The following is a 27,284-nucleotide window of genomic DNA, read 5'->3' on the forward strand; positions in this document are numbered from 1 at the left end:
CCCCCATACGGACCTGCATGTATACTTATGTGCCGCCTCGTATCAATTGCAAGCACTGCTGATCGATCGCAGACAACACAAAGAGGCCTACTGTACATATGTTCAAGGATAGCAAAGGGTACGAGAATGGCAGTGCCACAGTGACAGACACTGGTGGTCGCTTGCATGCGGCGTATGTATGTACATGTATATAAATCGGTCTGATCTTTGAGCTCCGTCTATCCCTACTCTTTTGAGCCACTGTGGGGCTGGTGCCTTGTGCACGAGGCGAATCCGTCCCTAATGAAGATCATCTTCGTCCCAATCTCATACGGAATCCCGTGTCTTTGATCTCATTGAGTACTAGATAAGCCGCGACCTCGGCTGCCTTTTTCTTGGTGTCTCGCACCACGCCATGGGCACTGCGCCGCGAGTCAGCATAGGGTCCCATTTTGCTTACCAAGGGTCTCGACCCACATATACAGTCCATTGTACCGAGCACTGCAGGACACCTTCCACCTCAAGCCTTGCGTGCCCTTAGCGCCCCCCGGCACCATGCTTTTCTCCTGGTAGTTCAGCTCGGTGATATATAACCGTTGCTGCATCTCGTGCAGGCGAGATTTCGATCCCGAGGCGTCGCGGTCAAGCTGCGAATCGTCCGAGGCAATGGAAACACCATCGTGCTGCTCTTCTGCTGCAAGCTGGTCCATGATGGGCTCGAGCCATTCGTTGAGAATAGCGAATGCGTTGGCTTTCGTCGAATCGAGGGAGTCGGCACTGAAAAACACAGCAGCGATGTAGGCCTCGAACATCTCGGCAGCATTGTTGTGACTGTCAAGAATGGCCATCCTGTCATGCGAGGTTGTGATCGCCTTGGATGGAAGATCGTATGCAAATGACAGTCTAGCGAGGCTCTCGCGACTGACCAGCTGGCTTCGTAGGGTCTTTGGGAAGGCTGTAAATATGCTTTCTGACAAGCTTCTCACCGTAGCTGCCCCTTTTGAGAGCTTGGGGTAGATCTTTTGCAATCGGCAAGTGACTATGTATTCTGTAATCGAGGTCGTAGCTCAGTGGGCACCGAGATGTCGAGCAGAGTCTCACTCACGCAAAATCGCGTCACCGATGTGTGCCATCTTTTCGTAGTTGAGAGGAGCCCCCGAGCTCGTCGTCTCGGGAGACACGGAGTGTAGTCGCTGCACTTCGATGCGTGAGCGCCGTTCGCAGAATGGTAGGATCCCGGACGACTGGCAATGGGGGAAGTACTAATCCAGCTTGTACTTCATCTTCCAGTTCGCTCATGGCGATGTGGTGAGAAGAGAATGTCTGGGTAAAACGAACTGGTCAGTAGAGCCTTTTATAAGGTGCGAGCCAGACTTGGTCGCGATGCTGGCTCGAGATAAGTGCTGGTCGCAGAGAGACCGGAGCATCGATCTCTTCGATGTGTAGCTCTAGCGGTTGCCACGAGATGGCGGTAGTCAGGCAGATACCACACGGCGACGCTATGCATTTTGAGTACAATTTGATCTACGCACGGCGATCAATGTCGTGAGGGTCGTTTCAAGCTAGCAGCTTCTGTATCAAAGGTCTCATGGCACCAGGCTCAATTCCTTACAAATCTTGTACGCTGCTAGAGTCGCAGCAACCTTTTTCGTCGTCCCGCTTGCTTCGCTTCGACTGAATGATCATCAGGACTGATCTTAAAATCAACTCACAGCTCGCTGCCATCGCGGCGCTGTGCCACACAAATGCACGTCCACATGCCCGAGCTGTCCGCAGACGCTGAATATGCGTAAGATGGCAGGCGGCTTTCATGCGTCAGATAGTATTGGTTAAGAAGAGCAGTGGATCCCGCTGCCTGCTGCTCCAAGGCCACATTGATATCTGTTGTTGACTGCTCACTCCGTATTTGGTCCATCATCTTGTGGGCTAGGGGTGTATAAACGGCCCGCAACCACAAACCGAGTTCGTCCATGGCTTGACCGTATGACATACGCCGTGGGGAACCGTCCGCGAGCGATGCTGTGGGTTCATGAGGCTGAGGTGTCAATGGGGGTGTTGGATTGGATCTAGGTGTCCCACGATGAAGATATGAGTAGAAGAGGCCGCCGATATAAGCCTCGAAGAGGTCCGCTTGAACGTTTGGCTGATTGCGTAGGGGGAGTGCAGCTGCATGTGCGGCCCTGAGATGTTTCGGTAGACCGTAGTGCAGAGAGAGCTGAGCGTTGGTAGCGTTGGACACCAGGCGGGACTTCAGGAGCTGCAGCGTGAGCAGTGAGCGCGATGGACTGACTGACAGTGGCTGAACCAACGACAAGGTCAGGATATAGTTCGTTGAGCAGGAAGGTTATGAAAGCGCCTGTGATTAACCCAGCTATATCGGTCAACTCACCTAGGATGCCGTCTCCCACATGCTCTAGCTTTTCGTTGTCCAGATCCGCCGCACCAGAGGTCAAGTCGAATGAGCTGGAGCTATGCTGCTGCGATCGAGCGCTCGAATGGGTGAAGACAATGTCCGCGTATTTAGGGTTGTCTATTGGTGGAATGGGAGGAAGGGGAACGCCAGATAACCACGACATCTCGACGTCGAAAGGGAACGGAACGAAGTCGGATGTAAATCGACGACCGCTGCTGGACGCCGCAGCTCGTACCGAGCGTAGAGCCCGTGATAACCGCAAGGCCGGTCGCAAGTTATATATGCAAGAAGCACAAGCGAGGGAGAGCTTGGAAGTTAATTGGTGAGTCTGCCGGCTCTGGAAAGGTCGGAAGTCATGCGTGTTTGAGCAGCGAGATCTTGGTGAACCGTGCGGTTCTTGTTGGATGGAATGAATGTCTCTACCTCGAGATGGATACTGGAGCTGTCACTCCCTGCCCTATGTGCTGCAGCAAGTGTTGGAATCGTACAAGGTCAAAACCACATGGTCGCTAGATTGATGGTATATATGTCACAATATCCGTCCTGTCAAAACATCAATCCAGTAACCCACTCGCTGATTTTGTGATTTGTTGGCTGCAGTACAGGTGTAACATGCATGCCTGTGAACGTCGCTGGTGTACTAGTAAAATGGATGCAGAATCCGAAACAGTTGTTGGAACCCAGTTCGGGAATTCCGACCACGTAGTAGCGAGAATTGACGAGAAGTTTGACGAACATTTCGACGAACAGCTCGCGACACATCGCAACCCACAGGAAGAGCACATAGAGTGGGGGCAACAGATGGAAGCAGAGACGGAGCGGAGCTTGGCGCATTCGCAGTTGTCGGGCCAGTAACCCTTGCATTCAAACTTGCGGACAGCCACAGGGTTGGGGCGAGATACATGATGCCGAGATTGCAGGCCGAGATTGCAGCTATTGCTTGCGCAGTGCATCTTGACCATAGGCTCCGCCAGAAGTGCAAACTTCCTGATGCAACACGCAGCGTTATATACACGGACCAACTCGACACAGTCAGGAGGATTCAGCAGCTCCAAGCTACGGGTACAATGGACATACAAACCCATACGCCAAGGCGACATGCCTTGCGTTGGCTAGTGAAGGAACTTACCCTTCACGACAACATACGTATAGCAAACCAAGAAGTCCACATGGACGACTCAACACAGCCAATCTACATCGAAAGGCTGATGACTTAGCGAAGGGCGTAAGGCGCAAGAGGGTGATAATAAAGTTCCTTAGAGAAATCATCGCCGCTTTCGAGAGTGGCATAATCCACCTTCAGACCGCCCCTGAGTGCAAGGTGGGCTGAACGAGTTCTCTTATAAATCCAGTAACGACGCGAATTACAATGCTCCTTAGCTCTTCACCAAAGCAAAGACAGCGTTCGCCGCACAGGTCCAGCTCTTGCTGCCAGCTCGCGACTCCCGAACGGGCGGTCGACTGGGAAATAAAGTCAGCCCTGAACCTACCTAGCTGCGTGCCATGTGAGGTGGAAATTGAGTATGTTGAACAGCACCATATCTTCGCCACATGTGCCGCAGCTCAACCCTTCATAAAAGCTCTAGCTACAGAGGCTAACACGATCATCATTAGGCGCCCACGTGATGACATCGATGGAGATGTGGGAAGACTTCACCGGCAGCTGGCGAAAGCACTCGGAAAAGATGAAGCTATCTGGAGTAACAGCAAATCTGAGTCTCACATGGATGGCCAATTCAACTCCAGTACATCACAGCTCATAGGCGAATATAAGACGATCTCGTCGGTCTGTCTGTCAGAACCGCCGCCCGAGTATGGGGAAATCATCATAAGCACGCCTGTTCGCAGCGACTGCCAGCCGAGAATGAAGTTCGAAGGGGGTTCTGCGGGGGCATGATAACGAAAAGCATGAGGAAAAAACGTAGGCCCATCACACAAAAAAATACTACGCGTCCGAAGACAAAAAGTACGTCACCCGGGAATCGAACCCGGTGCGGATGCAATACTTGCTGATGGCAAGCATCCATGTTACCTGTGGAGATGTTAGAGTATGAAGGAACTGAAGTCGTAGTAGTACTCACCAGTACACCAGCGACGTCCGTTGGAGACAGACCAGTACTGTTGCAATATGAAGCGTTTGAATTACGAATCTTGGGAGGGGCTTGTACCACCTCACCCCTGACACTTGTCCATCACCATGTGAGCAGTCTCCAGTCTGTCGTGATGGGTAGGAAAGACCAGTAGCGAGGAATCAGGATCCTCACCTCATCATAAGTCCCAAGGACTGACAAATGGGGATAGATGAGACTGATGTGGTCCTGCCTTGACTCGGGCCTGCTGGTCACTGCCCCTGACGTCGCCGTAAAAGAGGAAACAGATACGTCAGCCCATTAGGAATCACCCAGTTTCTCTTTACTTGCTGCGCGCTGACAGAGGAGATGGGATCGACACCAGTAAGGGATGTAAGCGTTTGCACATTGTCGTGTCGGACTGTCGGTTTTGCGGTTTTTCCGGTGCGAGGTCTGTCCTGGGAAATTATCAGACAGCTCTTAGACAGACCACCGTGTCGAGCAAGATCCTTGATCATCCAGAGCATGAAGGCCTGTCAAATGACAATCAGAACGAGCCTGTCGACATTGCAACTTGTCCTGGCTTCCTCGCAACATGGCCGGCCATACAGCAGTTTGCTGCCACAAAAAGAAGCACTCGCCACTACCGTGCCCTAAATATATCCAACTGCATAACATTTTCGAAAGCTTCGAGTGATGATCTCTTTGACTTTCAACTGTCGCAACAGTGGGATGAGATAACATTAGCGATCGCCTCGCCATGGCTACGCTCTCGACCTCAGACCAACAGGTCTGGAAGAAGGTGCTCAGCGCCAAGGGTCAGGTGAGGTCGACTTCAAGCTCGGGCTGATGCCTTAGTCTATGACCCAAGCTCAAATTGAGCAAAGCCTGCCTGGCATGCCTCGGAAAGAGGTGCAGTCGAGCGTGACGCAGCTCATGGCGGTCGTGAGTTGAAAAATTCGGTACACCCCTGATATAAGAAACTCTTGCGGAGCGAGACGTCGAAAGAAGGAGGAGCACCCTTGTTTCATGCTGTCCAGCCCAAGGATGCCAAAAAGTGAGCACGAGACTCATGAGATGGGCATTTACAGTCAGAAAACAAGCTCTCACTTCGGATCAGAATATGGTCCTGAAGATGGTATCACAGGCTGGTCGGAGAGGTGAGATGCGCTACTGGACCGTGGTTGACATTTAGGAATCGCTCAAAAGACACTTCGAGTGCAGATTGGTGCCGATACCATTCCCACAACGATTCTGCGCAAGACTTTAGACTCGCTAGAGAAGAGCGGTCATATTGCATCTTTCAAGAGCATTCACGTGGGTGACTAATCTGATCAGGGTCTGACGCTCAGCAACCCACTGTGTCGCTCTACATTCTGCCAAATGTGAAGCCGGCGGAGGATCTTACCGGTGGCGTATGGTATGATGGTCAGAAGGAATATGATGCGGAGTTCGTCAATGGGATTACTATGTTCCTGTATGACAAAGTCAAATCTTTGGTGAGACAAACCGAGTGTACCGCCCTGACCCAGTAAGACGTTTCCGTCAAAGGACGACAGGAATCCCGCTCATGCCAAGTTGGTCCCTAATGCCATCTACCCGGTCACCAAGACGAAGAAACTGCCGACACCTCACACCCTCCTAGCAGTCTTGAAACGATCTGGTCTGACACAGGCAAAACTCAAGGTCGAGAATGTGATGGAGTGCATGAGGGCGTTGGAGCTGGATGGACTGATTGAAGCAGTCAAGCCAGTCGGCGGTGTCAGTGTCCCTGATGTAGTGGAGGATTCGGATGGAGAGGGACCTTCGCGAAAAAAGCGGCGAATGAACAATGATGACGATACGGACGAAGATGAGCTGGATCTGCGGAAAGAAAAGGCCAAGGAATTAGCAAAGGAAAAGAAGCGCAAGGAGAAGGTCAAGCTATTGAGAAAGCAACGAGCGGAAAAGAAGGCCAAGGAGAAGGAAAAGAGGGCGAAGAAACGGGCCAAGAAGAAGGAGAAGGAGAAAGATCGGGAGCGGAGACGTAAGGAGAAGCGCAAGCGCAAGGTAAGGACCAGGTTGCACGCGATATGCTGAAGCGATAGGCTCGCTCAGAGTCTGACGATTCGGAGGAGGATCTCGATGCAGATTCGGACGAGCTGGTCACGATCGATCAGGCTTTCGGCAAAGGACGTAAGAAGGGTAGAGCCGAGGATGATGAAGAAACCGATTCTGATCGAGACGAGAGGCGGAATTCGAAGAAGAAGTCCAAACGTCAAGCTGCACAATCAGATAGTGAAGACTCGGATGACGACTCTGAGGACGAAGGACGCCGCAAGAAGTCCAAGAGGAGCAACAAGCGGAAAGCTCGATCTCCGGTAACATCCTCAGAGTCTGAAGATTCGGAATCCGATGTGGACTCCGACGACGTCTCGGTCTCCTCGGTCGACTCTGCCGATATCGATCTCAGGGATGTCGCTCTGAAACCCAAGTCAAGCGCTATTATCGACAGTTCAGAATTACAGACAATCGCTTTCGCCCGAACAGGTCTTGGGGAGCTCAACGACGTTCATGTAGCCTACAGAGCGACCAATCTGGTCAATTTGCCTTTGGGTCAGACCCAGATTTCATGCGGGAAATGCCCCCAGTTCAATTTTTGCCAGGAAGATGGCCCGGTCAATCCTGAAAGCTGTGCATACGTGGATGACTGGCTGGCGGACGTGGTTGGAGGCTGGGATCCCGAGGGTCGAAAGAAATATAGAGATGAGCCCACCGCGATGGATACCGGAGACCAGAAGGACGGCATGGAGGCGTCAGGAATCGGATATGAAGAGGACGAGAACATGTCGGACGAGTAGACAGTTGCCCTCGCAGGGCAAAGTAGATCATGACACATTACGCCGATTCATGTATCTTATAATACTATATCAATCTTAGGCGCCTCGCGCCTATCAAAATCAAGCCAAAGGTTCGTTGTTGAACCATCGGGAGACCATGGCCAAGGCTCCCATAGGATCGTCGTGGGGGACCTGATGGGATCAGTGAAGTTGGCTTCGATTGACTCACCATGTGTCCAGCATTCTCGAAAGCGACAAACGTAATGTTGCCCGCTCCTTTGCCGGCCTGCTTGGTCCATCCGACGACATCTCCATTGATGTCTGTGAAGTTGTGGACCTTTGCAGCTGCATAGTCGGCCGCATACCGCATCTGAAGGTTGTCCACAACTCGCGAGCAGCCAATATAATTGACGACTAAAGCAGTCAGAGGGAGTCAAAACTGTGATACTTACTCGCATCGGCTTGTCCAGCGTAGATCAAGACTCGGATTCCGGAGTCGATCAAAGGTCCAAGAAGGGCACCGGCATAGTGTACCCCGTCGCCTTGCAACAGGCTGGAAGGGTGAGCCAAAGTCCGTCGGGCGGGGAACTTACAACTTCTGGTTGATCTGGTTGTTGCACGACTCAAAGTTGATTTCAGCAGGAACTCCAAGGTTCTCCTTGACAGCAGGTTGATTGAGGTAGGTTTCAACCCATCGAGTCTCTCGGTAGCACAATGGTCCGTCTGCCTCTTCGCTATGATTGCACGGTCGCCGGACGTCGTAGAGGTTGAGACCCTGCGTTTTCTCGCTCAGCTTCGATCTCAGAGAGCGACACCGAGCTCACAAGCTGCTGTATGGGGCCGATCATCTGTGTGACACAGTATAGCTCCGCAGGGACACAAGTGAATCGAGTGTTGGATCTAGGCGAGTCAGCTTGGATCATTCCGCCTCTACCTACTTATAACACGCTTCAGCGAGTCGTTCACATCTAGCCGCCTTGGTCCTCAAATTGGCGCATTCAGATCCTCTGGGGTCAAACACAGCGTAAGGTCCATCGCAGGCCCAGCTGAGAAGAAGTCAGATATCTTATCATGCTGAAAGTGCAGTACTGACTCTGGCACGGAGGCGTACTGAGCTTTGGGGTCCGTCACACCGTCACTGTTATCGTGAGCTTGAGAGAATGATCTAGTTGCCTACCCGATGAGAACAGACTTGAAGTTCAAAGTAGGGAGGTTTGGGTTGGGCGCAGCAGCGAGCGCAGCGGTTTTCTTGTAGATGACATCGGCAATGTTTGGAATGTACTGGCCTGATTGTGTCAACCTTGGTCAATATGGGACGCCGCACCTGCATATGACTCTCCGGCGACGTGAAAGTCCTGCTTGGAGTACTTTCGGAACTGGATGCTGAATGAGCAACCGAGCCATGGCACTGGCGCAACACACTCACCTGCGAGATGAACAGGGACAAAAAGGCATACACGTCCTCGGCCGCGGCATGCGAATCGGAGACCTCCTCCGAGCCATCGGCGTAGGAGAATCCGACACCAATGGGTTCTGATAGACGTCAGCACGGATATTATACATGATGTTTGCAACGCACGGTCAAGGTAAATAACATTAGCCACGGAGTTCCAGGCGTACTTGTTATAAGTGAGATTGCGTCCCTCATCGGCGATGGCACATCCTCCGAGCTCTGAGGCATGTCAGCGGGGCATCAGTCACGTGGACCTACCGAACATGAGTCCGGTCGTAGAGGAGCATCCTGGTCCACCTAGACTGATATTAGCGTCTAACAGCGTCACACCGACAAATACGGCGCACCATTCAACCTAGAGAGTTGTTAGGCCAGCATGGCGACGCAAGGGCTTACACACTCACCAAAGAACCAAAGGGTCCTCCTTAGGCTTATTTCGACTCTCCTGGAACCAGAAGAACAAATGCTTGGTCTCTGAGATGTCGAGATATCCAGACAACTGCTTGACTGCCGGGTCACAGACATCGGGCTCAACGACACGTAATCGGTGCAATGGGAATGCTGGGTGCTCCACGGTCATGTCTACGGATTGTCAGCGAGGCCCAATCGTGTTGTTGAACTCCTCACACTCCATTCCGTGCATGTTCACTGTATTGATGCGAAGGGCAGCAGCTACGTCGTCGTTGGCAGCGATCCACTGATCTTTCTCATCAGAGAGCCAAGATTGAGCCTTCTCAATAACGTCACCGGCCAGATCGAGGGCGTTTCCCGGAGAGAAGAGGCGCGGAGCAGCCAAAGCAGCTGGTAGGAGCGCCAAAACGCTGGTAGTGACCTTCATGATGATCGTAGGTGTGAGTTGCGCGATAGATAGAAGGATGGAGGGGGATACTCGATGATCGGATCATCTAGAGCCGGTTGGAGGAACCGCAGCGGTCTTCGCCGAAAGAGGGAAGATTGAATGATTACGTATGTTATCACAATTCCCTGCCTGATTATCGGCCACACTTGGACAGCAACATACCTTGATCTGATCACTTATGCTCTAGATGGCATAGGTACGATATATAATGGCCTCTTTGGATGATCTGTTCGGTCAGACTCCGGCCCCCAACGAAGAGGAAGGAGGTCAGTGCTGGGATGGGCTGCAGCAGCTCGGAATCGCCGCTCACGTTTCTGCGCTTTTTGTTTAGACGTCTGTCGAGTATGTCGGATAGAGGGTGACTCGGAGGAGCCCTTAATACACCCTTGCAAATGTTCAGGTTCTGTCAGGTTTGTGCATCCAACCTGGTGAGTCCCGCCTTCCCGCAGCTTCATCGCATTACTTGGCGCTGACAGACCGGTCCAGTCTGAAAGACTGGCTATCACACAGCCAGAAGAAATATTGCGAGATATGTGGACACCGTTATACATTCACGAAGAGTGAGTTGTCTGCAATCACTTGTCTGACATATATCCTAGTCTATACAGATTACATCCCCACCAAGATACCTAAGATTGTTTTCATTCGCCAGACTCTTCTTTGGTTCTATCGAATTGGCTGCCACATACAACGCTTTTGGCTAGCGGTCTTGGGATGGTTGATCATCCTTCCAAGCTTGAACCTGATCACACTGCGGACGCTGGTCTGGCTCGCAGACAGCTCAATGTGGGCTCGAACCTATATACGCACAGTTTACCATTTCTCATCCCTTCTCTACAGATCATCATCTTCAAATCCGAGTTTACCAACAAATGCAACCCTATCAACCGCTGTCGTCAATGGTACAGATTTCAACGCAACCGAGGTCAATGCTACCATTTCCGAACCTCAGGCTCATGGCCCACTCAATGGACTGAGATTCCGGGATTTATTTCTCAAGCCCATGTCGACAGCCCTCAGGCTGTCCGTTGCGAATTGGAGGGATTTGCATGGAATGGACGCTGAAACGTGAGATTGCCAAGTGAGCCTGACTGACACTTCCCAGTATCCCTGGATTCGTCTTTCGTGGTCAAATACTGTCCATTGCCACCGCCGCCGTTCTAGTCGGCTTGGTCTTTTTCCGCGAATGGATGACGCAGCAGAATCCAGCGGAATTGGTTCCCACTCAACCAAGGGAAGAGGAAGCAATAAATCTGGATGATTGGGTTGTCCAAGGCGGCGTTGCGCGGCGCAGGCTCAAAGAACCTACTCCTGTGAAATGGCGGAGCAACCCCGTTATTGCCGAATACTTGGCACGAGCGCGGCTTCCAGATCCTCGGGCCAGACAGCAAATTAATGAAAATGGCGGTTCAGACTTATCAGGGGCTCTGGAACAGCCCTTAATCACGCCCAGCGACAACGAAAAGGCATTGGACATGTCAGAGATTTCCCCGACGTTGTTACAGGACGGGAGCGGAGACGATGAGGAGGTCGTGGCTGGACCTAGCCGGCCCCATTATACACCTTCACCAAGTTTCGACAGTGTTCCTCGGCCTTACGAACTCTCTGAGGCTGGACCATCACTGTCGAAAGTTGCATACACCGCTCCAGAGATGCTGGGTGAGGAGGACGACAGCAAGGTGGAACCGCGATTAGTGTTCGTCGACTTCAGAGCGCGGGATAGTTCTGGCCGGCCATATTTTCCCACTCGAGTGTCTCCCGCGCGTCGCGCCGCCGCTCTTCACTTTGCGCGTATGAACAAGTGGCCGATAGAACTCAAATTCGAGGGAGACAAATCCAGACCCTCAGACAATCGGCCCGAAATCATCATAGATGTCTCTCAGCCAGACTCCGGCATGGCTCTGACTCATACACACGAGGATTTATCTGTGGTTAGGGAGCTGACGTCACGATATACCTTCCACACCGTTCCTGAAGAAGCGGAGGCGGACATCAACGAGGTCCCGGGGGAAATATTAGAACAGCTGCCACACGGGGAGACAGGGCTGATGCACTTCGTCCATCAGCCCAACGGCACTGCGGTAGCCCTCAGCCGAGAGGACGAACGTGCTGAAAGTGTGAAAGCCCTTGAGGATGATAGGTCAAGACCGCAAACGCCTGATACGACAGAGCCAAACGCGCTCGACACACCTGCCAACCGTGAACATCCACCGGCTGATGAGGATGACGATGAGGATTGGGAAAATGAGGACGAGGTCGCCGAAGACCAAGCGGATTTAGTCGAGGCCGACCATGAGAATGTCGACGGAGATGTACATCCCGAAGGACTCCCCGCCGCCTTTGACGCAGAGCTCAATGAGGACGCACCTTTCGAGAGAGAAGATTGGGATGGTGTCTTTGAAGGTGAGCCAGATCACATAGATTGCGGCTGACATGCAGTCGTCGGTCTCATTGGACCTCTTACCAACCTCATTCAGAATGTAAGGCAACATCTCTTCGGCCGTGCTTAACATTCAGCTCGCTTTCGCTATCACTATCATGGGTGCTGGTTTGACTCTCCTAGTCGGCCTTCCGATAATAACCGGCAAGGTGGTTCTGGCCCTGGATTTGATCAAAATAGTCTTCACGGTCTGCAAACTCTTTTTGCGGGGGATTCGGATCATCACTGACCCGATATTGGACATCATATTCGAGATCACGAAAGACGTGGTGCTTTTGCCGCTTCTGTCCTCCTTTCAAGCTCTGGAGCGAATAGTAGCTAGCAAATTGAACGTCCAACCGCTTGCTCGACTGGACCTGTTGAGAATCACTCAAACATTCACTTCCAGAGCGAATTCAAACGCCGAAGGAGCGGAGACTGGAAGGTACATCTCGAGGCTGGTTGGACAGCAGCTGCTGCGCCTTCATGAGGCCAGTCGCAACACCAGCAAGCGATTGGCGACCTCTCCGAATCTGACTGACAACATCTGGTGCATGTTGACGGGGTACGCTGCGGTCATCCACGTTGTCTGGATCGTGGCTTTAGTGGAGCGAAAGATGAACAGAGGCCAGTCGGCGATTCTCGATACCGTCAGGGACTATGCCGTCTTTGTCAAATTGGCCCTATTCATGGGAGTGGAGCTCATTGTTTTCCCACTGGTCATTGGCTCGGTCATTAATCTCTGCACCATCCCCCTCTTTGATGGTGCATCTGTGGAGCGCAGCTTTGAACATCTCCGGAACTCTCCGTTTGGGGTTATTTTCGTCTCATGGCTTGTCGGTACCATGTGAGTCTTAGAATCCAGGAGCTCATCTGACTTCTCAGGTTCATGTTCACATTTGCCTCATTCTTGGCCCATATTCGGAGTTCAACCAGAAAGGGAGCCATGTTTTTCATTCGTGACCCGGCAGACCAGAACTTTTCTCCGGTGAAGGACATTCTAGAAAGGTCTGCGCCATCTCAGATCAAAAAGGTGAGTGCTGCTGTGAGAGTATACCGCTGACGTTGCAGCTTCTGGTGTCCGCCATGATGTACATGGTAGTTGTGATCAGCATATTTGGAGTCGCGTGTTGGACATTGCATCATCAGACGTTGTACCCCATCTTGCCGCTCAGACTGGCGAACTAGTGAGTGCTCTGTAGTAGACATGGCTGACGATCAGTGCACCTTTGAGTTCCGTGCCTTTTGATCTCCTCTATCTGCATCTCGCCGTTCCTCCAACTCTGGAATTCCTGAAACCCTCTGTCCGGGGTGCAGCCATTTGGAAGTTTTACTGGACGATCGCATGCCGCTCATTTTGCCTTTCCAGCCTCTTGCATGGCAAGCGGCACAATGCGCAATGTCAACAGGGTGGCCCAAGAATTCTGGAATGGATCTGGCCAATCTTAGATATCCCTCTGCAAAGACTTTTCGGACCTTACGACCCTGCTGGAACCTACGCACGAGTTCCCGCCGCCGATCAGGTTGGTCTTCTGCCCGCTTCGGAACGGAAGAAGGGTGGAGTGTTTATTCCTCTCACGAAGGAAGGATCACCCAAGGACGATGAAGGCAAATTACGGCTTCTCAAACAGGATCAACGTGCCCGAGCTCTCAAGCGCGATCCAAGGAAAGACTACACCGTCGTCTGGCTGCCCCAGTATTGGCGAACCAGGATCCACGCTTTCATTTTTGCTGCTATTGGCGTTACTGGATGGGCCATTGCCATGCTGCTGTTCGTACCAATATTGGTAGGACGTGCCACGCTTGGCATGTTGGTCTCGGAGGAGATGCATGACGGATACGCATTCGTGAGTGCTACGCGGTTCACAGAACGTCTGCTGACGATATCAGCTCCTTGGAGGCTACATCTGTTGTGCAGCTGCGGCTGCTGGCATGTTCGCGCGGAGGATGATCCTGAAAGAAGGAGTCTCAGGCCGTTTGCGGAGATCGTCGCCCTCAGCACGAGTCAAGCGCGTCTTGCTCCCATCGATCATCAACGCGTACGCTGTCTTCGCGCTCTACTTTGTTGCGCCAAGTCTGTTAGGAATCAACTTTGAGCTGCATGTGGGTCATATCTGTCGATATGGCTTGGACACGGAGCAAGTACCTATACTGCACTTTTGGGATGCCTGGTGCGCACAGACCTTTGTTGGTTGACCACGCTGATTATGACTTTCAGGGCTATGGGATGCGTGATGTGCTCGCTCCTAGTGGGCCTAAAATCTATTATTTTTGAGAGGCCGGTCCCGGACCAGAGGTCGTTGATTCAAGGAGTAGCAGACGTGAGTTAGCCTGGCTTGAGGTCGAAATAACACACCCCAGCTTTTGCAGTCGCCATTTGGCAAAAGCCTGGAGGAGCTGAACAAGATTGTCATGCCGTTGACTGGTCTGCTGCTCGCGCCGCTGCTCACTGCTCCAGTCCTGTCCGTCAGTATCGCTAGTCTACCTTGGCAGATGAAGAATCCCCAAACCTTCAACATGTTACTGTGTAAGTGGTATTGTGGCTCCGATACGACCTTTCCGCTGATTCACCTCCAGTCCGTCTCCTCTATCCGGTTTCCACCTCGATTCTCCTTGTGGTCTTTCTTCGAGCACCTCTACATGCCAGGCTGCTCAAGATGAGACAAGGCGTCATTGATGCTGAGTACAAGATCGAAGAGCGTATCGAGAATTATGAGCCATCAGCTACGGAGAATGCGAGTGGTACCGGCGCCAGTGGGGTAGAGATCGAAGTCTTGGTCGGTGAAGCAGTTCGAGAGGGAGAACGCGAAGATGATTGGGAAGATGAGGAATAGATCTTGAACCTCTGCAGCCTATAGAACGTTTATCCAGTAGCATAGTCAGCTTATCTGTATCATATAAGATAGACTCTATCGGGAGGATGTCCCGATCGATGCCGCTCGGGGTAATTCATGCCGAGACTCGGGGGATCTACACCAGCGCGACTTCTGGTATGGACGGATGACTCTCACTTGAGTCGGTCGCTGCGAGAGCTGACGCGCTGATATCAAGCTGTGGTCGAAGACACGGTGGACACTTGAGCAACGGACGCTGCTCAGTCGACTATACTCGCTTCGCTGTATATCATCATGCCTGTCGGAGATGTACGATGATCAATGTCGTGGAGCTAAAAACGCACTTTATTATCTTTCCGAGTCGGATGCATCCTGCTACACATGCTATCTGCTTGGACTCTCGACTCGAGTATCCTACCATTCATGTACCATATATCACCGGGCATCGATCATCTGTGCATAGACTCTGACTGTTCCCCAACATGAGATCTCAGTACCCGATTTTGCCTGTTCACTCGCCTCCCCTATCCCGGTCGCCATCTCCAGGATCATCCACTCCACGCCAAGGACATCTTGCTTTCGTAGATGAGCGGTTCCCGAGCCTGAACTCGGAAGTATCCCGTGGATCCATTGCATCTCGCCATACACGTAGATCGACAGCATCGACTATCGACTCACAGCACGACATCAAAACCGCTATCAACTCGCCGGCGAATCTCAGCCCCCGGCCCTCGGAATTGAAGCTTTCTGAGCTGGACACGGAGATCAACGCAGAGTCGAGCCCCGACGCTTTCAACAAAGAAGCTGGATCGAGAGTATCTGCGGGCGATGGTGAAATCTATATGATCAGTGGTGGGAGGGGCAGTGTCAGGAAACGCAAGACAGTGGTCGATCTCGGGAGAGGACTCGAAGACGTGATCATAATTGATTGGTTGACCGATGATCCAGAAGTAAGCAGGAGGGGCGCAGATCAGTTTGATCGCTGACACGGTACAGAATCCGATCAACTGGACTTCAAGGCGGAAGTGGGCTATCATATGGACAGTCCTCATTCTCTCCTCTCTCACGGCTCTGAATGTCACCTCAGTGGCTCCCATGAGCCATTTCGGACCCGCTTGGTTCGACACTTCTCGAGAGCTTTTCTTGCTCAGCTTGACAGTGACTATGATTGCGATATCCTTGACACCGATGATCTTGGCTCCGCTTAGCGAGGTGGTGAGTCAGAGCTTGTGTCGACGTGCTAAATCGGGAATAGTATGGTAGGAACTGGATATATCAGATCACTTCAGTCATGTATGCCTCAAGCTCCAACGAGAGGGGTCACCTGCTGACACGATCTTAGCACGGCTTTGCTGTTTATTCCACAAGCGACAAGTCACTCATTACCTGGGCTGCTCGTAGCGAGATGGTTTGTGGGTGCTATCATTTCGCTCGGTGGACTGAAGCTGACCCAGCCCAGCAAGGCATGTCGTGTTCCGTAGGCAACTCGATGGTGGGTGGCACCATTGCCGATCTCTTCCCAGCACACAGTCGTGGTTTCGTCATGAACATCTTTGCTATGATGATCTTTATCGGGCAGGTGGGTTCGCATGACCCCGAACCAAGCTGACAATATCAGTCTGGTGGAGGATTCATATTTGGCTGGGTAGGCATGTATGGGGGCATTCCATGGTGCTACGGCGTGAGCAGATTCCTCAGGGACCCATTATGCTGATTGATCCCCCTCGCAACAGCTTCAAGGCATCGCGGGGGCCTTATCGATCACTCTGAACGTTCTCTTCCTCCGCGAGACCAGAGCAGATGTCCTCCTATCGCGACGAGCAAAGCAGATCACACAGGAGACTGGCATCAGGCATCTCTGTACTAGCGACTTGGAGAGAACCAGCTTGACTACCTTGATGCGCGTGTCGCTCGTTCGACCCTTCCGTGAGTAGCATGTGGCCTCAAGTCAAGTCTCCAGTATAATGTTTACGACGCCCACAGAGTTCCTGTTCACTGAACCCATCGTGACTGCTTTATCAATCTGGGTTGGCTTCTCCTGGGCCTGCATCTTCCTCGGCGGGACTTCAGCTCAGCTCATCTTTGCACAATACGGATTCAACCCCGGTCAGCAAGGATCCATGCAGATGTGAGTCTTGGTCGGCCCCCTAATCGAAGACGCTTCTAATGTCTGCCAGATGTCTGCTCATAGGGGGGATCATCGGTTTCTGCCTCAATCTCCATCAAGATCATCTCTATATCAAATCAGCTCCTACAGAGGGAGGCAAACCACCTCCAGAAGCTCGATTGTATTACGCCGCTTGGGCCGGCCTTGCTTTCCCCCTTGGACTATATGTCTTTGCCTGGGTCGGTAAACCGTCTGTTCCATGGCAAATCCCAGCTTTGTTCTTGTGCCTGTCGGACATTGGTATCTACGTCATGTATGCTGGAATCTAGTAAGTCATCTGCATGCCTGGCTTCAATTAATTATCACCCACTCAGTAATTATCTTGCGGATGCCTACGAGACCTACAGCTCTTCGGCCCAAGCTGCACAATGTTTCGCGAGGAACATCTTGTCAGCTGTCTTCCCACTCTTTGCAAAGCAGCTCGTGAGTTGGGCGATGCCATTCTGGCGACCTCATTGACTGGGGTCCTGCAGTACAAAGGCATGGGATATTCTCAGGCGTCGACGCTCGTGGCATCAGTAGCTTTGGCTCTACAAGTCGCTCCAATATTAATACTCTGCTACGGAGAACGGCTGAGAGCTAGGAGTAAGGTTGCCAGCGCTCTTGCAAGAACGTAACCTTTGCATCCACCTTAGATGTCTTTGGTATTCATAGTTGTATTGTATTTCAGCCATGAAACGTACGATGCCTCTACGCAGGGCGGACAGCGAGCCATCGTTCTCTAGACTGTCACGTTGCTTCAAAGATGCGTGCGGGCGGGAGCTACACCAAGTTCCACAGAGCTAGAAGCAGCTGAATCCTTTGAATCCACTGCCATGTGATGTGGGGTCTCCATCATCACCGGCGGCAGTTCGGATACTCCGAAGTTCGCCCTCTCAACGATCCTCGAAGTGACGTCGACACCTGCTTCATAGGTCAAGATGGCTGTCGAGCTACCCATCATTTGCTTCAACGATGTTTACAGGGTGTCTCAGCGCTACGTGCCCCAACCAGGTGCCCCTGATGACCCGAAAGCCAAAGAGAATGGGGCAACAATCACCGTCTCTCAATTCGGACACGTCCTCTTTTCTGAGCGTGACAAGTGGCAGGATCGGAAGGGTAAGGGCAAGGAGAGGGGAGATGGCAAAGGCGTAGATGCAGTCGAAGGTGATGCCGAGAAGGAAGGTTTGGTCCTGTTCGCTGGTGATGTTTTCAATCCGAGTGTCGAGAGTTCGGTGACTAGAGGGTCACATATGGTGGGTCCTTGCTGTAATCTGCAGCTGATTGGAGCCAGGTGCCAGTCTTGAACGCACTCAAGATTGATTGTGCCTGCGTCGGTAGGTCATACTCCCGGTAGCTTCAGGCTGATACATAGGTAATCATGACTTTGATTTTGGTCAGTATCTGAGTGCAGGATCACCAGCGACTGAATGATCCGGTCTAGGCTATCCCCACCTCACCAAACTCATTTCCGCTACGACATTCCCCTGGCTCTTGTCGAACATCGTTGACAAGACGACCGGAGACGTCCCAAAACCTCTTTGCAAGTACTGGGTGACTGAGAGATGCGGAGTGAAGATCGGACTAATAGGTCTTGTGGAATCGTGTGTTCACCCAACCCAGCCTAGGGTTGACTATTCCTTAGCGATTGGATCGCTACGATTCCCTCTTGGCCTGAGAACTTCGAGTATCAGCCAATGAAAGAGACAGCCATTGAGCTCTCAAAGGAATTGCGTGATCCGAACGGACAGCACAAGGTGGACATTATCATCGCTCTGACCCACTGCAGAGTTCCTAACGTGGGGGCTGGTGCTTGCTTCTGATTGCTGATACTTTGCAGGACATCAAGCTGGCCAACGAGCTCGGCGCAGTTCAAGACATTGACAAGGTGGAAGATAAGCATGGGGTGGACTTGCTCATCGGTGGACACGATCATGTGAGTTGCTTTGGTCCCAACGAGCACCAGCTGACAACTATCACCATGTATAGATCTACTACGTGAGTTCTTGCCCCTTCTTTACTGAAGATCCAGATAGGCAAAGGGGCAAAGAATTGGGATGGGTCGCCAGGAGAGCGCGGCGTCGCGGGCACCAAGGAGGATCGGGGCGTGCGGTGGGTACTTGATGTTTGCATCGAAATAGCGTTCTGATCATCACAGGCTGATCAAGTCTGGAACCGACTTTCGGGATCTCACGTCCGCAACGCTGTCGCTCTCTGAACCATCTAACAATGTACGTCGGCGCACACTCCACGCTCTCAATGGGAAGCACCATTATATTCTCCCCTCGACGCCTACCCTTCCGCCTCTCAAAGAGCTGGTAGATTCTCTTCTGTCCTCCGTATCCGAGACGCTCTCTAAAAACGTCTGCTTCACCCTCACACCTTTCGATGCGCGGTCAGAGCTAGTCCGGACGAGAGAGACTGGACTAGGCAACTGGATCGCCGATGTCCTACTGCACGCGTACGCCGAAAGCCTGTTGGAGGGAAAGCCAGGCGAGAATGGCAAAGTAGAATTTATGAAGCAAGGCACAACACTTGAGGATGGCGAGAGCCACGCACGGCGTGGAGGCGCAGACGCAGTCTTACTCTGCGGTGGTACTTTAAGAGGAGACAGCCAGTACGGACCCGGCAAGATCACCTTGGGGGACATATTGGGTGGGTCTCGACCGCAAGTCTGGCTAATCATTCGCAGAGATTTTGCCCTTTGAAGATCCAGTTGTGTGCATAGAGGTAAGCTCAATGTGGGCCCCTCGCTGATGAACAGATGGACGGCAAAGGGATATGGGATACCATGGAGTCGGCTCTATCTAAATGGCCCGCGCAAGAAGGGTAAGATTATGTGTAGGCTGACGCTCACACTGCGCAGCCGCTTTCCTATCATCTCGGGTTTAGTGGTCAAGTGGGACCACAATGCCGAGCCGGGGAAGCGCGTCAGATCCATACACCTGACAGATCCAGAGCTAGAAGAAGAGGAAGATCCAGAAGACGTGGTCGAGTTCGTTGAGCGCGAAGACGGGACGACCGTGGAGATCAAGCACAAGAAGATACACGTCGGAGAGGCAGTAGAAAATACAACAGATGGTCGAACCTATCGGATCATCACTCGAGAGTACATGGCTCAAGGCTATGATGGTTTCGAGGCCCTTAAGAATCGCAAATTCATCATCGATGATGAAAACGGTCAAATCATGTCGTCAATCATCCGATCCTTTCTCCTCGGTTCCGCGTACATCTGGAGGCGAAAACAACTTCAGAACGCCAGAGAGAAACATCTCTCCGCTCGGACTGACAAGGTATTGGATCGAGCACGAGCAGAGCATCTGTCGACTCCTGCTCAATCTCCTTCCGCTTCGCCTAGGATGAGTCGCTCGGCTGTCCTTTCTTCTGAAGATCCACCCATGTCTCCGATGAGTGATCGAAGTGCATATACAAGTGGAAGTGCTGGTGGCGGGCGGAGACATGTGATTCAGCATAGCCGGGTGTCTATTCGAGACGCGATGCACATTTCCAAGAATGAGCACATGTCCACTGTTGACGAATGTGTGAGTTCTGAAGGTGTTCTAACCCCTCAGCTGACGATGTCAGGCCGGAGATGAAATGCGATCGCACGGAGGCACATCGCGTCAAGCGGGCAAGGTCGCCGCAGCCAAGAGCCAGGAGGAGAAGGATGGCGTGGCAGCGGAATACTTTGTACATGATGACGAGAGAGATAGATTGAGATCTCTCTCAGACGACCTGGCCGTCGTCTGTCCACTCGTCGACGGAAGACTCAAGGACATTGCAGAGGACGAAAAGGACTCTGCATGAGACATGCATGAACCTTATATCTCTTTCCACCCACTGTCAAAGCCAGAACCACCCATACTGGCACTGACGAGCCCCAGACCAAACACAGTAAGATGGGCAGTTGCTGCCATGCCAAACTGGAAAACATATCAGCAATTAAGACTACATTGGGACAGACACTTACTCCTCGATAGAGTTGACGGATGCCAGCAAACAGGCCACCTTCATCTCGCTCCGACATGACTCGCTTCCTTCGCACGCCGGTCTCCTCGGTCACGATCCTCCACATGGCTTCTACCACTCCGACATAATCTCGATCTCGTAGCGCAACTATACTCTTTATCCGCTTGCTGTTTCCCCTAGCTTGGATCTGCAATCGTTTCCTCACTGTCTCGATGGGCAGGAGGACCACAAGTGACGCGATGCCGAGTGCGAGATCGCACGTTGCATACGTGATGGGAGACAATTCAGGAGAGATGCTGAACTGTCTTTCGAGGATTAGAGGGACAGACAAGGTGAAGAGAGGTCGCAATATGTGCTCCAAAATTGATGGAATGAGAAGGTTCGAGTTGAGGTATAGGTTCGCGAGACCACCTTCTTCGCTCAACATCTGTCTGAACATTGCGATGGAGGATGGCGTCGAGGGCTGAGAGATAGGCATGGCGATCAATCTAGTCCGGATGACCTCCATCGGACTCAGCACGAGATGGGTCAAGAGGTGTGATGTGACGCCTAAAGCGAGAGGAACGCCCGGAGACGGAAGTGCGGACAAAGGGACGTCGGGGTTGAACGGAGGGGTGGTGGGGAAGAAGCCAAGCAGAGTAGTGTGAACGTGAGGCTGGATCAAGCTGACCAACATGGAATGAAAGGTCGTTATGAGCTGAGATTTCCAGAGTGATGGAAGACCTTCAGAGGGTGTCAAACGCAGACGACGCATCATCCCCCAAACCCCGTTTCCTCTTGATATCTCTGGGTCATCGTTGAGCATCCAAGAGGGGTGGACTGGACGTCAGATAGCTGAATGTAGACTTGGCGACTCACGGTCCGGCAGATAGCCTGACGCGTCGGCAGGCACAAGTGGCTCTGGCGGTGGAGGCGGGATGAAAGAGGTCGACGAAGGACCTGATAATCGCTCTGTAAAGTAGACGTCTGCTTCTTCAGGGTTGTTCAACTGTCTTGTTAATCGACGGCATTCGCAGAATGACATACCTCCGCTTCATCTGCCAACCAGTCTTTCTGGGCCACCTCCGAGCTCTCCGGCTTTGTGGGAGCGAATCTCTGTCTCGGTCGATATTCAATCTGGAGCAATGTCTTGCCCACTTCGAAGGGCATGCCCACTGCCGTCGTGAAATATTCAGCTGCGAAGATCTGCAAGAGACCATAAATGCGAGGGTTGACTCCTTCATCAGGTTCTGGCAGAGGAGAACTGAATGGAGTCGGGAGATGGGAAGGAGTAGGAGGCGAAGCAGATGGCGGCGGAGAGACTGTCGGAGGTAAAAAGACCCATTCTTCGGCGGGAGGGTCTGGAAAAACATCATTGAGGCCAGGTCTCATCATATTGCTCACTGTAGAGGTTGCGAACCGAAGCTGGTCTGGATGAACCGGATGCCATCTCGAGAGGCGATTGAGCAGAGAATGTACAGTCGAGTGATTTCCAGGATGCTGCTGACACAGTCCAGTCGGTCCTTCGATGAATGCAGCTGTAGATCTCGTAGACCTACTGAGTTGTTGTGAGCAATGTCGAGACTGTGTCAAGCTCGTGTCGTCGTCGCCACCACCACCACCGCCGACCACAGTCGACGGAATCAAATTTATTGGCTCTCGGAACGGTGCGCGCGTCAGAGGGTCGGCAAAGAAATGTAGTGAGGTTTTTTGAAAAATACCAAAAATCGGATGGCCAACGACGACGACGAAGGTGGTACAGAGCACAACAATAACAACAACTCTGGCAGAGCTAGGGACAGCAGACCCAGGTGGATAGCATAGGCCTGTCAAGGGCAAAAGAGCGTCTCAGTGAAGGATCGGCCAGGCATTGTGGTCAACATCCACAAATTAACGGCGGTCCCGCGGATCATCAGAACCTCCTGCGAATTTTGCTGTGGATGGACCTTCCGATATGCCCCGCCGCGATCTTGTGCGCATAGTTCTTGTCGGCGATGGTGAGGGATAGAGATCTGAGACCTGAAAGCTCTGTTGACAGCTTTGTTTCTCTCGCAGATGGCGTTGGCAAATCCTCCATCATTACCTCCCTCATCAAAGAATCCTTTGTTTCCAATGTGAGCGGAAAGCTTTGTCCAGACCGCGGTCGACCGAACGTCCCCTCACTTGCTGCCTTCAGGTTCAGCCCGTCGTTCCAGAAGTCACAATACCTCCCGAAGTCACCCCTGAGAATGTTACCACATCCATAGTCGATACCTCCTGTGAGTCGATCACTCAACACGAAGCACGGATCCCGCTGAATATGCGCATAGCCAATCCCAAATCCCGTCCACATCTCCTCACTCAACTCACAAGGGCCCATGTGATATGTCTTGTGTATTCCATCTCGGAACCGACCAGCTTCGATCGAGTGGCCGAGTACTGGCTGCCTCTGTTCCGAAGAGAAGGCGTCAATGTGAGATGGGATTCGAGCTGTGTCTTTTATCGACTATTGACTGTTTGCGTAGGTTCCCGTCATCCTCGTTGGAAATAAGATAGATCTCAGAGGAGGCGAGGTGACGAATCAGGGGCTGGAGGATGAGATAGCGCCCATCATGCGAGAGTTCAAGGTACGCTTCGCGCAAGCTTCCATGATAGAATAGCTCACACCGAGCAGGAAGTCGAGACTGTCGTCGAATGCTCCGCCCTGTTACCACTGAACGTCTCCGAGGTCTTTTACTTCGCCCAAAAGGCGGTTTTGCATCCTACGGCGCCACTATACGACTCACGAGAGCATGTACGTGCCGCTCCGGCAGAGCCAAAGCTGATTGACCAGACACTCAAACCCAAATGTCTGGAGGCATTGCAGAGAATATTTAAAATCTCAGACGTGGACAAGGATGGGCTGTTAAACGCTCACGAGTTGAATCAGTTTCAGGTGAGCTGCAGTCAACAGCCATCGTTAACAATACTGCAGCAAAAATGCTTCTCGGCGCCTCTGCAGACTCAAGAGCTAGAGGGTATTCTCGACCTTGTCCGTGCCCATGATCCCACATTAGTGGCCCCCGTGCCGATGCTGTCATCCGCCCCTACGACCCCTATCATGACCCCTACCATGCGTTCAACCTCTCTCCCTCGATCCCCTTCAAATCTTTCACCGCCTGCGGAGGGCATTACTGAGACTGGCTTTTTGTACCTGCACACAATATTCATCCAGCAGGGTCGTATGGAGACTACATGGACGGTTCTGAGAAATTTTGGATACGGAGAGGGTCTAGATTTGAGAGAAGATTTCCTACTGCCTAAGTGGGTTGACGAACGGGCTAAGAACTGAGCTAAGAACTGACGACTTGCAGATATGACGTGCCATCAGATTGTTCTGTTGAGCTCAGCCCTCTAGGTAATCAATTTTTCACAGACATTTTCGAGGCGTATGACAAAGTCAGTCTCCAATCCCTTCTTCTGCACAGTACTGAATGAAAAATGACTCAGGATCAAGATGGCGCGTTGTCCACATCTGAGCTCAATGACCTTTTCTCAACATCTCCGGGGAACCCATGGCTGTCGCAGGGCTTCCCAGAAACCACCATAACCGATGAACTCGGGCGAGTCACATTGCAAGGCTGGCTGGCGCAATGGAGGTGAGTGTGCGGCTGGATTTTACTGACATTCCCAGCATGACTACCCTCCTGAACCACCGCACAACTCTGAATTACCTTGCCTAGTATGTCCGCTCTCCCTGCCTGAGCTCACCAGTGTAGCCTCGGTTACTCCTCCTCACCAGCGACCGACTTGCCCGCTTCCACCGCTCTGAAAATCACCCGTCCACGGCGTCAAGATCGAAGACAACGCAAAGTCACCAGATCAGTCTTCCTGTGTTTTGTTCTCGGAGCTACAGGGTCGGGAAAGACTTCATTATTACGGTCATTTGTCGGTCGACGCCTGCGAGGTGGTGACGATGGTATGGGTGGGTATGAACCGACCACAAAGGTCCTCAGCGTGGTCAACTCGGTTGAAATGGAGGGAGTGGAGAAATACTTAGTGGTGAGTGTATCCGAGGTCGTTCAGCCCTAAAAGACCGTAGCTGCAGGAATTTGGATCCAAGTACGAGAGCGAAACATTACGCAATAGCAAAAAGCTGGACATGGCCGACATCATAATATACGTCCACGACTCGAGCGACACAAACTCTTTCTCTTACATCTCTAATTTGAGGGTGGGTCGCGTTGACTGATCGCGCTGATCGCTCGACTCAGCAACAATACTCGCTTGATCATATTCCTGCCATTTTTGTTGCTACCAAATCTGACCTCGATCTCGCTCAACAGCGCCACGAGGTCCAGCCAGATGTGTACTGTCGTCGTCTTGGCCTGCCGGCACCTATGGCCGTGAGCGCTCGAGGTGGACCCATGTCAAATCTCTGGGTCGCCGTCACAAGAGTGGCTTTGAATCCGTAAGTTGCGCCGGGCTGCTGCCATGGAGTGCTGAAAGATGCTGTAGGACCTCGTCTATACCGAAAGGGCCGTCATCCGTCATGTCGCCAGCCCAACGGGTCCGTTCTGTGGCCACGATCGGTCTCGGAGCTACTACAGCAGCGACAATACTGGGCCTGTGGATGAGATATCAAGGCTATACATTTCGTGGGCTATGGCTTTGGATCAGTCGGACGACAGGCATGTTCTCTGGAACTCGCAGCTCATGAATTATGTAACAATTTGACACACAAGTATATTCCTTGCATCGGCATCATGCATCACCAGTCTCCGGCAGCTACAACGTGTCACAGTCTTTAGCGAGAGCCGCGTAGGCGATCGCGGTATTCCTGCAGCCTCGTGATCAAGTCGTCGAGCTCTGCCGGTCGGACCTGTCTTGAGCCAAGGCCTTTCAGCAATTCTGCGGCTCTGTAAAAGCCGTTGAGACTTTGCCCACTTGCACTACACATCATCTCCTGTATGGCTGAGCCATCGCGAAAGCTCTCGTTGAGTCTCCGGCTAGCTCTGGCCAGAGACAGTATGGACACCAATGGAGAGGAAGGAATGCGAGATAGTGCATCGGTCGTCATGGCGAGGCGGACGGCAGATCCTACCCGATCTGATGATCTCGTCATTTCGGCTTGAGCCCTGAGAAGGAGATGAGAGGGAGTATTGCATGATAGATCATTGATTGCATTTGCGATTGTTGAGATTGTTTGAGATGGATGGGGAGTGCGCTTTGGGCCAGGTCTAAGAGCTGGCACTGCTGGGTAGCTGTCCGCGGACCATCGAGTAGTGACGTGGTCGTGTGAAGGGTTTGACGGCCAGCCAGGGGTGGGGCAAGGATTAAGGGAGATCCGTGTCATCTTGTTCTTACGTGGTGGTCGAGGTTCAAGTCCAGAAGAAGCTATGGCCGCGGAAGAGGCAGACTTGCGGGACGGCTGACGTCCAGAGAACACGCGACTGAGGGGAGGACCAAGGCTATATTGAGATGGGGCTGCCACGCGCCGTGGTGAAGGCATCACCGAGGGGAGCTCGGCAGAGATTATGGATACTTGTCTTGGATATGAGAGATTTGTTGTGCTGTTCGCCTTGACCGATCTCGCTAAACTAGTTTGTACAGGCTGGGCCACCATATAGACCGGTGCCGACTCCAGTTCCGCGATCGAAGAGACGTTTGCACGTCTAGGTTGCGAGGTCGCCCAAGTTGCCCCTCTGAGATCCGCGCGTGTCCATGCTATATCGCTGATCACCCTATGATGTGCTGAGGACGGTGGACATAGAGATGACATAGGAACAGTGGAGCTTGTTAGTGCTGAACTTTCAACGGCACTGTACGAAGGTGGTGGTGATCCAGGGGTATGAGAATGATATGAGGGTAGTCGAGATCTCAAAGCTCCAATGAGACGATCATCATCGGGTTGAGTCGATAGAGTATCGTTAAGCGAGTCGAGGTATCCATGAAGATGATCCACCGTGTCTAAACGTCCACTCGAAGTAAGATCAGTGAGGACTTCTCCGGCCGCTCCTACCCGGAGGAGATCTCGATGTTCCCTATTCAAGTCGAGTCCCTCGTCTCTTGAGCTGTCGGAGGACAAATTTTCTAGAAAATGGCAGATTCGAGAGGACGGTGAAGAAGATAGCACAGAATGGGTAAATGACCGTGCTGATCGAGCGAGATCTGAGGCGTAGTCAGAGTCGAATGCTAGGCGAGCGGCTGCGCAAGAAGATTGACCTGAGAAGGCCTCATCTGAGAGGTTGGAGGCTGCTCGCCTGAGGCGTGAGGCTAGCGACGAGATGGGACTGATATAAGACCGCTGAGAGCTGAAATCAGAGCTAGATGGTGTCATGGTGAACATATGTCAGTGGTTGGTCAAGCTGAGGTGGCGATCGACGC

General features: G+C 52.3%; 11 protein-coding genes across 11 annotated transcripts; 5 read left to right on the forward strand and 6 right to left on the reverse strand.

Moving 5' to 3' along the window:
- Positions 1–289: 289 nt before the first annotated feature.
- BD324DRAFT_679449 (hypothetical protein) lies at positions 290–923 on the reverse strand (the record flags this gene model as incomplete). Its single annotated transcript, XM_022019040.1, has 2 exons — positions 457–923; positions 290–401 (listed from the first exon to the last, which is right to left on the reverse strand). The coding sequence occupies exons 1-2, from the start codon at positions 825–827 to the stop codon at positions 290–292; spliced, it is 483 nt and encodes a 160-aa protein (XP_021872790.1). The 5' UTR covers positions 828–923.
- Positions 924–1,466: 543 nt separating this feature from the next.
- On the reverse strand, positions 1,467–3,030 carry BD324DRAFT_617897 (ribonuclease III domain-containing protein). The gene is made up of 4 exons (XM_022014961.1): positions 2,369–3,030; positions 2,274–2,335; positions 1,692–2,236; positions 1,467–1,653 (listed from the first exon to the last, which is right to left on the reverse strand). Exons 1-4 carry the CDS (start codon positions 2,553–2,555, stop codon positions 1,566–1,568), a joined length of 882 nt encoding a protein of 293 aa, XP_021872791.1. The 5' UTR covers positions 2,556–3,030; the 3' UTR covers positions 1,467–1,565.
- Position 3,031: 1 nt separating this feature from the next.
- BD324DRAFT_617898 (hypothetical protein) lies at positions 3,032–3,544 on the reverse strand (the record flags this gene model as incomplete). Its single annotated transcript, XM_022014962.1, has 2 exons — positions 3,522–3,544; positions 3,032–3,414 (listed from the first exon to the last, which is right to left on the reverse strand). The coding sequence occupies exon 2, from the start codon at positions 3,294–3,296 to the stop codon at positions 3,033–3,035; it is 264 nt and encodes an 87-aa protein (XP_021872792.1). The 5' UTR covers positions 3,297–3,414; positions 3,522–3,544.
- A 1,677-nt stretch (positions 3,545–5,221) lies between these two features.
- On the forward strand, positions 5,222–7,301 carry BD324DRAFT_649029 (RNA polymerase Rpc34 subunit-domain-containing protein; the record flags this gene model as incomplete). Its single annotated transcript, XM_022017925.1, has 8 exons — positions 5,222–5,284; positions 5,320–5,406; positions 5,442–5,518; positions 5,557–5,621; positions 5,657–5,778; positions 5,814–5,960; positions 5,998–6,510; positions 6,549–7,301. The coding sequence occupies 8 exons, from the start codon at positions 5,222–5,224 to the stop codon at positions 7,299–7,301; spliced, it is 1,827 nt and encodes a 608-aa protein (XP_021872793.1).
- A 38-nt stretch (positions 7,302–7,339) lies between these two features.
- Positions 7,340–9,671, reverse strand: BD324DRAFT_617905 (Alpha/Beta hydrolase protein). The gene is made up of 15 exons (XM_022014963.1): positions 9,361–9,671; positions 9,138–9,315; positions 9,081–9,088; positions 8,992–9,030; positions 8,860–8,952; positions 8,707–8,813; positions 8,605–8,656; positions 8,458–8,566; positions 8,374–8,418; positions 8,219–8,326; positions 8,105–8,180; positions 7,874–8,055; positions 7,733–7,833; positions 7,510–7,694; positions 7,340–7,472 (listed from the first exon to the last, which is right to left on the reverse strand). Exons 1-15 carry the CDS (start codon positions 9,569–9,571, stop codon positions 7,401–7,403), a joined length of 1,566 nt encoding a protein of 521 aa, XP_021872794.1. The 5' UTR covers positions 9,572–9,671; the 3' UTR covers positions 7,340–7,400.
- A 74-nt stretch (positions 9,672–9,745) lies between these two features.
- On the forward strand, positions 9,746–15,212 carry BD324DRAFT_617907 (hypothetical protein). Its single transcript, XM_022014964.1, has 15 exons — positions 9,746–9,858; positions 9,924–10,020; positions 10,079–10,152; positions 10,192–10,378; positions 10,433–10,660; positions 10,698–11,995; positions 12,032–12,072; positions 12,110–12,858; positions 12,897–13,044; positions 13,083–13,198; positions 13,234–13,858; positions 13,902–14,182; positions 14,230–14,332; positions 14,373–14,538; positions 14,589–15,212. The coding sequence occupies exons 1-15, from the start codon at positions 9,801–9,803 to the stop codon at positions 14,843–14,845; spliced, it is 4,428 nt and encodes a 1,475-aa protein (XP_021872795.1). The 5' UTR covers positions 9,746–9,800; the 3' UTR covers positions 14,846–15,212.
- Positions 15,213–17,710, forward strand: BD324DRAFT_617909 (major facilitator superfamily domain-containing protein). The gene is made up of 11 exons (XM_022014965.1): positions 15,213–15,795; positions 15,842–16,060; positions 16,101–16,138; positions 16,188–16,257; positions 16,305–16,424; positions 16,464–16,526; positions 16,579–16,771; positions 16,829–16,973; positions 17,023–17,280; positions 17,327–17,435; positions 17,486–17,710. The coding sequence occupies exons 1-11, from the start codon at positions 15,328–15,330 to the stop codon at positions 17,627–17,629; spliced, it is 1,827 nt and encodes a 608-aa protein (XP_021872796.1). The 5' UTR covers positions 15,213–15,327; the 3' UTR covers positions 17,630–17,710.
- A 35-nt stretch (positions 17,711–17,745) lies between these two features.
- On the forward strand, positions 17,746–20,808 carry BD324DRAFT_617919 (Metallo-dependent phosphatase-like protein). Its single transcript, XM_022014966.1, has 13 exons — positions 17,746–18,247; positions 18,286–18,328; positions 18,367–18,387; positions 18,436–18,595; positions 18,637–18,790; positions 18,832–18,927; positions 18,981–18,989; positions 19,024–19,103; positions 19,150–19,646; positions 19,684–19,721; positions 19,756–19,820; positions 19,858–20,533; positions 20,577–20,808. The coding sequence occupies exons 1-13, from the start codon at positions 17,933–17,935 to the stop codon at positions 20,796–20,798; spliced, it is 2,376 nt and encodes a 791-aa protein (XP_021872797.1). The 5' UTR covers positions 17,746–17,932; the 3' UTR covers positions 20,799–20,808.
- BD324DRAFT_617922 (mitochondrial carrier domain-containing protein) lies at positions 20,809–22,590 on the reverse strand. The gene is made up of 5 exons (XM_022014967.1): positions 22,344–22,590; positions 21,987–22,300; positions 21,819–21,948; positions 20,962–21,779; positions 20,809–20,914 (listed from the first exon to the last, which is right to left on the reverse strand). The coding sequence occupies exons 1-5, from the start codon at positions 22,387–22,389 to the stop codon at positions 20,813–20,815; spliced, it is 1,410 nt and encodes a 469-aa protein (XP_021872798.1). The 5' UTR covers positions 22,390–22,590; the 3' UTR covers positions 20,809–20,812.
- Positions 22,575–25,743, forward strand: BD324DRAFT_617926 (P-loop containing nucleoside triphosphate hydrolase protein). Its single transcript, XM_022014968.1, has 15 exons — positions 22,575–22,936; positions 22,995–23,053; positions 23,116–23,197; positions 23,249–23,391; positions 23,444–23,545; positions 23,593–23,712; positions 23,752–23,853; positions 23,893–24,221; positions 24,272–24,356; positions 24,408–24,556; positions 24,592–24,639; positions 24,677–24,959; positions 25,000–25,131; positions 25,172–25,368; positions 25,416–25,743. The coding sequence occupies exons 1-15, from the start codon at positions 22,894–22,896 to the stop codon at positions 25,615–25,617; spliced, it is 2,076 nt and encodes a 691-aa protein (XP_021872799.1). The 5' UTR covers positions 22,575–22,893; the 3' UTR covers positions 25,618–25,743.
- On the reverse strand, positions 25,705–27,237 carry BD324DRAFT_649036 (hypothetical protein; the record flags this gene model as incomplete). Its single annotated transcript, XM_022017926.1, has 1 exon — positions 25,705–27,237. One exon carries the CDS (start codon positions 27,235–27,237, stop codon positions 25,705–25,707), a length of 1,533 nt encoding a protein of 510 aa, XP_021872800.1.
- Positions 27,238–27,284: the final 47 nt, after the last annotated feature.

The sequence above is a fragment of the Kockovaella imperatae genome (genome assembly GCF_002102565.1).
Source record: "Kockovaella imperatae strain NRRL Y-17943 chromosome Unknown BD324scaffold_3, whole genome shotgun sequence".
Taxonomy (NCBI): domain Eukaryota; kingdom Fungi; phylum Basidiomycota; class Tremellomycetes; order Tremellales; family Cuniculitremaceae; genus Kockovaella; species Kockovaella imperatae.

Bases quoted from the DNA above. Each gene is read 5' to 3' on its own strand.
- BD324DRAFT_617907 (XM_022014964.1), top strand. From the start codon at position 9,801: ATGGCCTCTTTGGATGATCTGTTCGGTCAGACTCCGGCCCCCAACGAA. The intron at 13,199-13,233 runs GTGAGTGCTCTG...GCTGACGATCAG, and splicing joins CCGCTCAGACTGGCGAACTA to TGCACCTTTGAGTTCCGTGC. The intron at 14,183-14,229 runs GTGCGCACAGAC...TATGACTTTCAG, and splicing joins CTGCACTTTTGGGATGCCTG to GGCTATGGGATGCGTGATGT.
- BD324DRAFT_617922 (XM_022014967.1), bottom strand. From the start codon at position 22,389: ATGGCATCCGGTTCATCCAGACCAGCTTCGGTTCGCAACCTCTACA. The intron at 21,949-21,986 runs GTATGTCATTCT...TTAACAAGACAG, and splicing joins GGTTGGCAGATGAAGCGGAG to TTGAACAACCCTGAAGAAGC. The intron at 21,780-21,818 runs GTGAGTCGCCAA...TCTGACGTCCAG, and splicing joins GTCAGGCTATCTGCCGGACC to TCCACCCCTCTTGGATGCTC.
- BD324DRAFT_617897 (XM_022014961.1), bottom strand. From the start codon at position 2,555: ATGTCGTGGTTATCTGGCGTTCCCCTTCCTCCCATTCCACCAATAGAC. The intron at 2,336-2,368 runs GTGAGTTGACCG...GGTTAATCACAG, and splicing joins TGTGGGAGACGGCATCCTAG to GCGCTTTCATAACCTTCCTG. The intron at 1,654-1,691 runs GTGAGTTGATTT...ATGATCATTCAG, and splicing joins CGCCGCGATGGCAGCGAGCT to TCGAAGCGAAGCAAGCGGGA.
- BD324DRAFT_617919 (XM_022014966.1), top strand. From the start codon at position 17,933: ATGGCTGTCGAGCTACCCATCATTTGCTTCAACGATGTTTACAGGGTG. The intron at 19,104-19,149 runs GTGGGTACTTGA...TGATCATCACAG, and splicing joins AAGGAGGATCGGGGCGTGCG to GCTGATCAAGTCTGGAACCG. The intron at 19,647-19,683 runs GTGGGTCTCGAC...AATCATTCGCAG, and splicing joins CACCTTGGGGGACATATTGG to AGATTTTGCCCTTTGAAGAT.
- BD324DRAFT_617909 (XM_022014965.1), top strand. From the start codon at position 15,328: ATGAGATCTCAGTACCCGATTTTGCCTGTTCACTCGCCTCCCCTATCC. The intron at 16,061-16,100 runs GTGAGTCAGAGC...AATCGGGAATAG, and splicing joins TGGCTCCGCTTAGCGAGGTG to TATGGTAGGAACTGGATATA. The intron at 16,772-16,828 runs GTGAGTAGCATG...CGACGCCCACAG, and splicing joins GTCGCTCGTTCGACCCTTCC to AGTTCCTGTTCACTGAACCC.
- BD324DRAFT_617926 (XM_022014968.1), top strand. From the start codon at position 22,894: ATGCCCCGCCGCGATCTTGTGCGCATAGTTCTTGTCGGCGATG. The intron at 23,546-23,592 runs GTACGCTTCGCG...CACACCGAGCAG, and splicing joins CCATCATGCGAGAGTTCAAG to GAAGTCGAGACTGTCGTCGA. The intron at 24,557-24,591 runs GTGAGTGTGCGG...TGACATTCCCAG, and splicing joins GGCTGGCTGGCGCAATGGAG to CATGACTACCCTCCTGAACC.
- BD324DRAFT_617905 (XM_022014963.1), bottom strand. From the start codon at position 9,571: ATGAAGGTCACTACCAGCGTTTTGGCGCTCCTACCAGCTGCTTTGGCT. The intron at 8,953-8,991 runs GTAGGTCCACGT...GACATGCCTCAG, and splicing joins TACGACCGGACTCATGTTCG to AGCTCGGAGGATGTGCCATC. The intron at 8,419-8,457 runs GTAGGCAACTAG...TCACGATAACAG, and splicing joins TTCAAGTCTGTTCTCATCGG to TGACGGTGTGACGGACCCCA.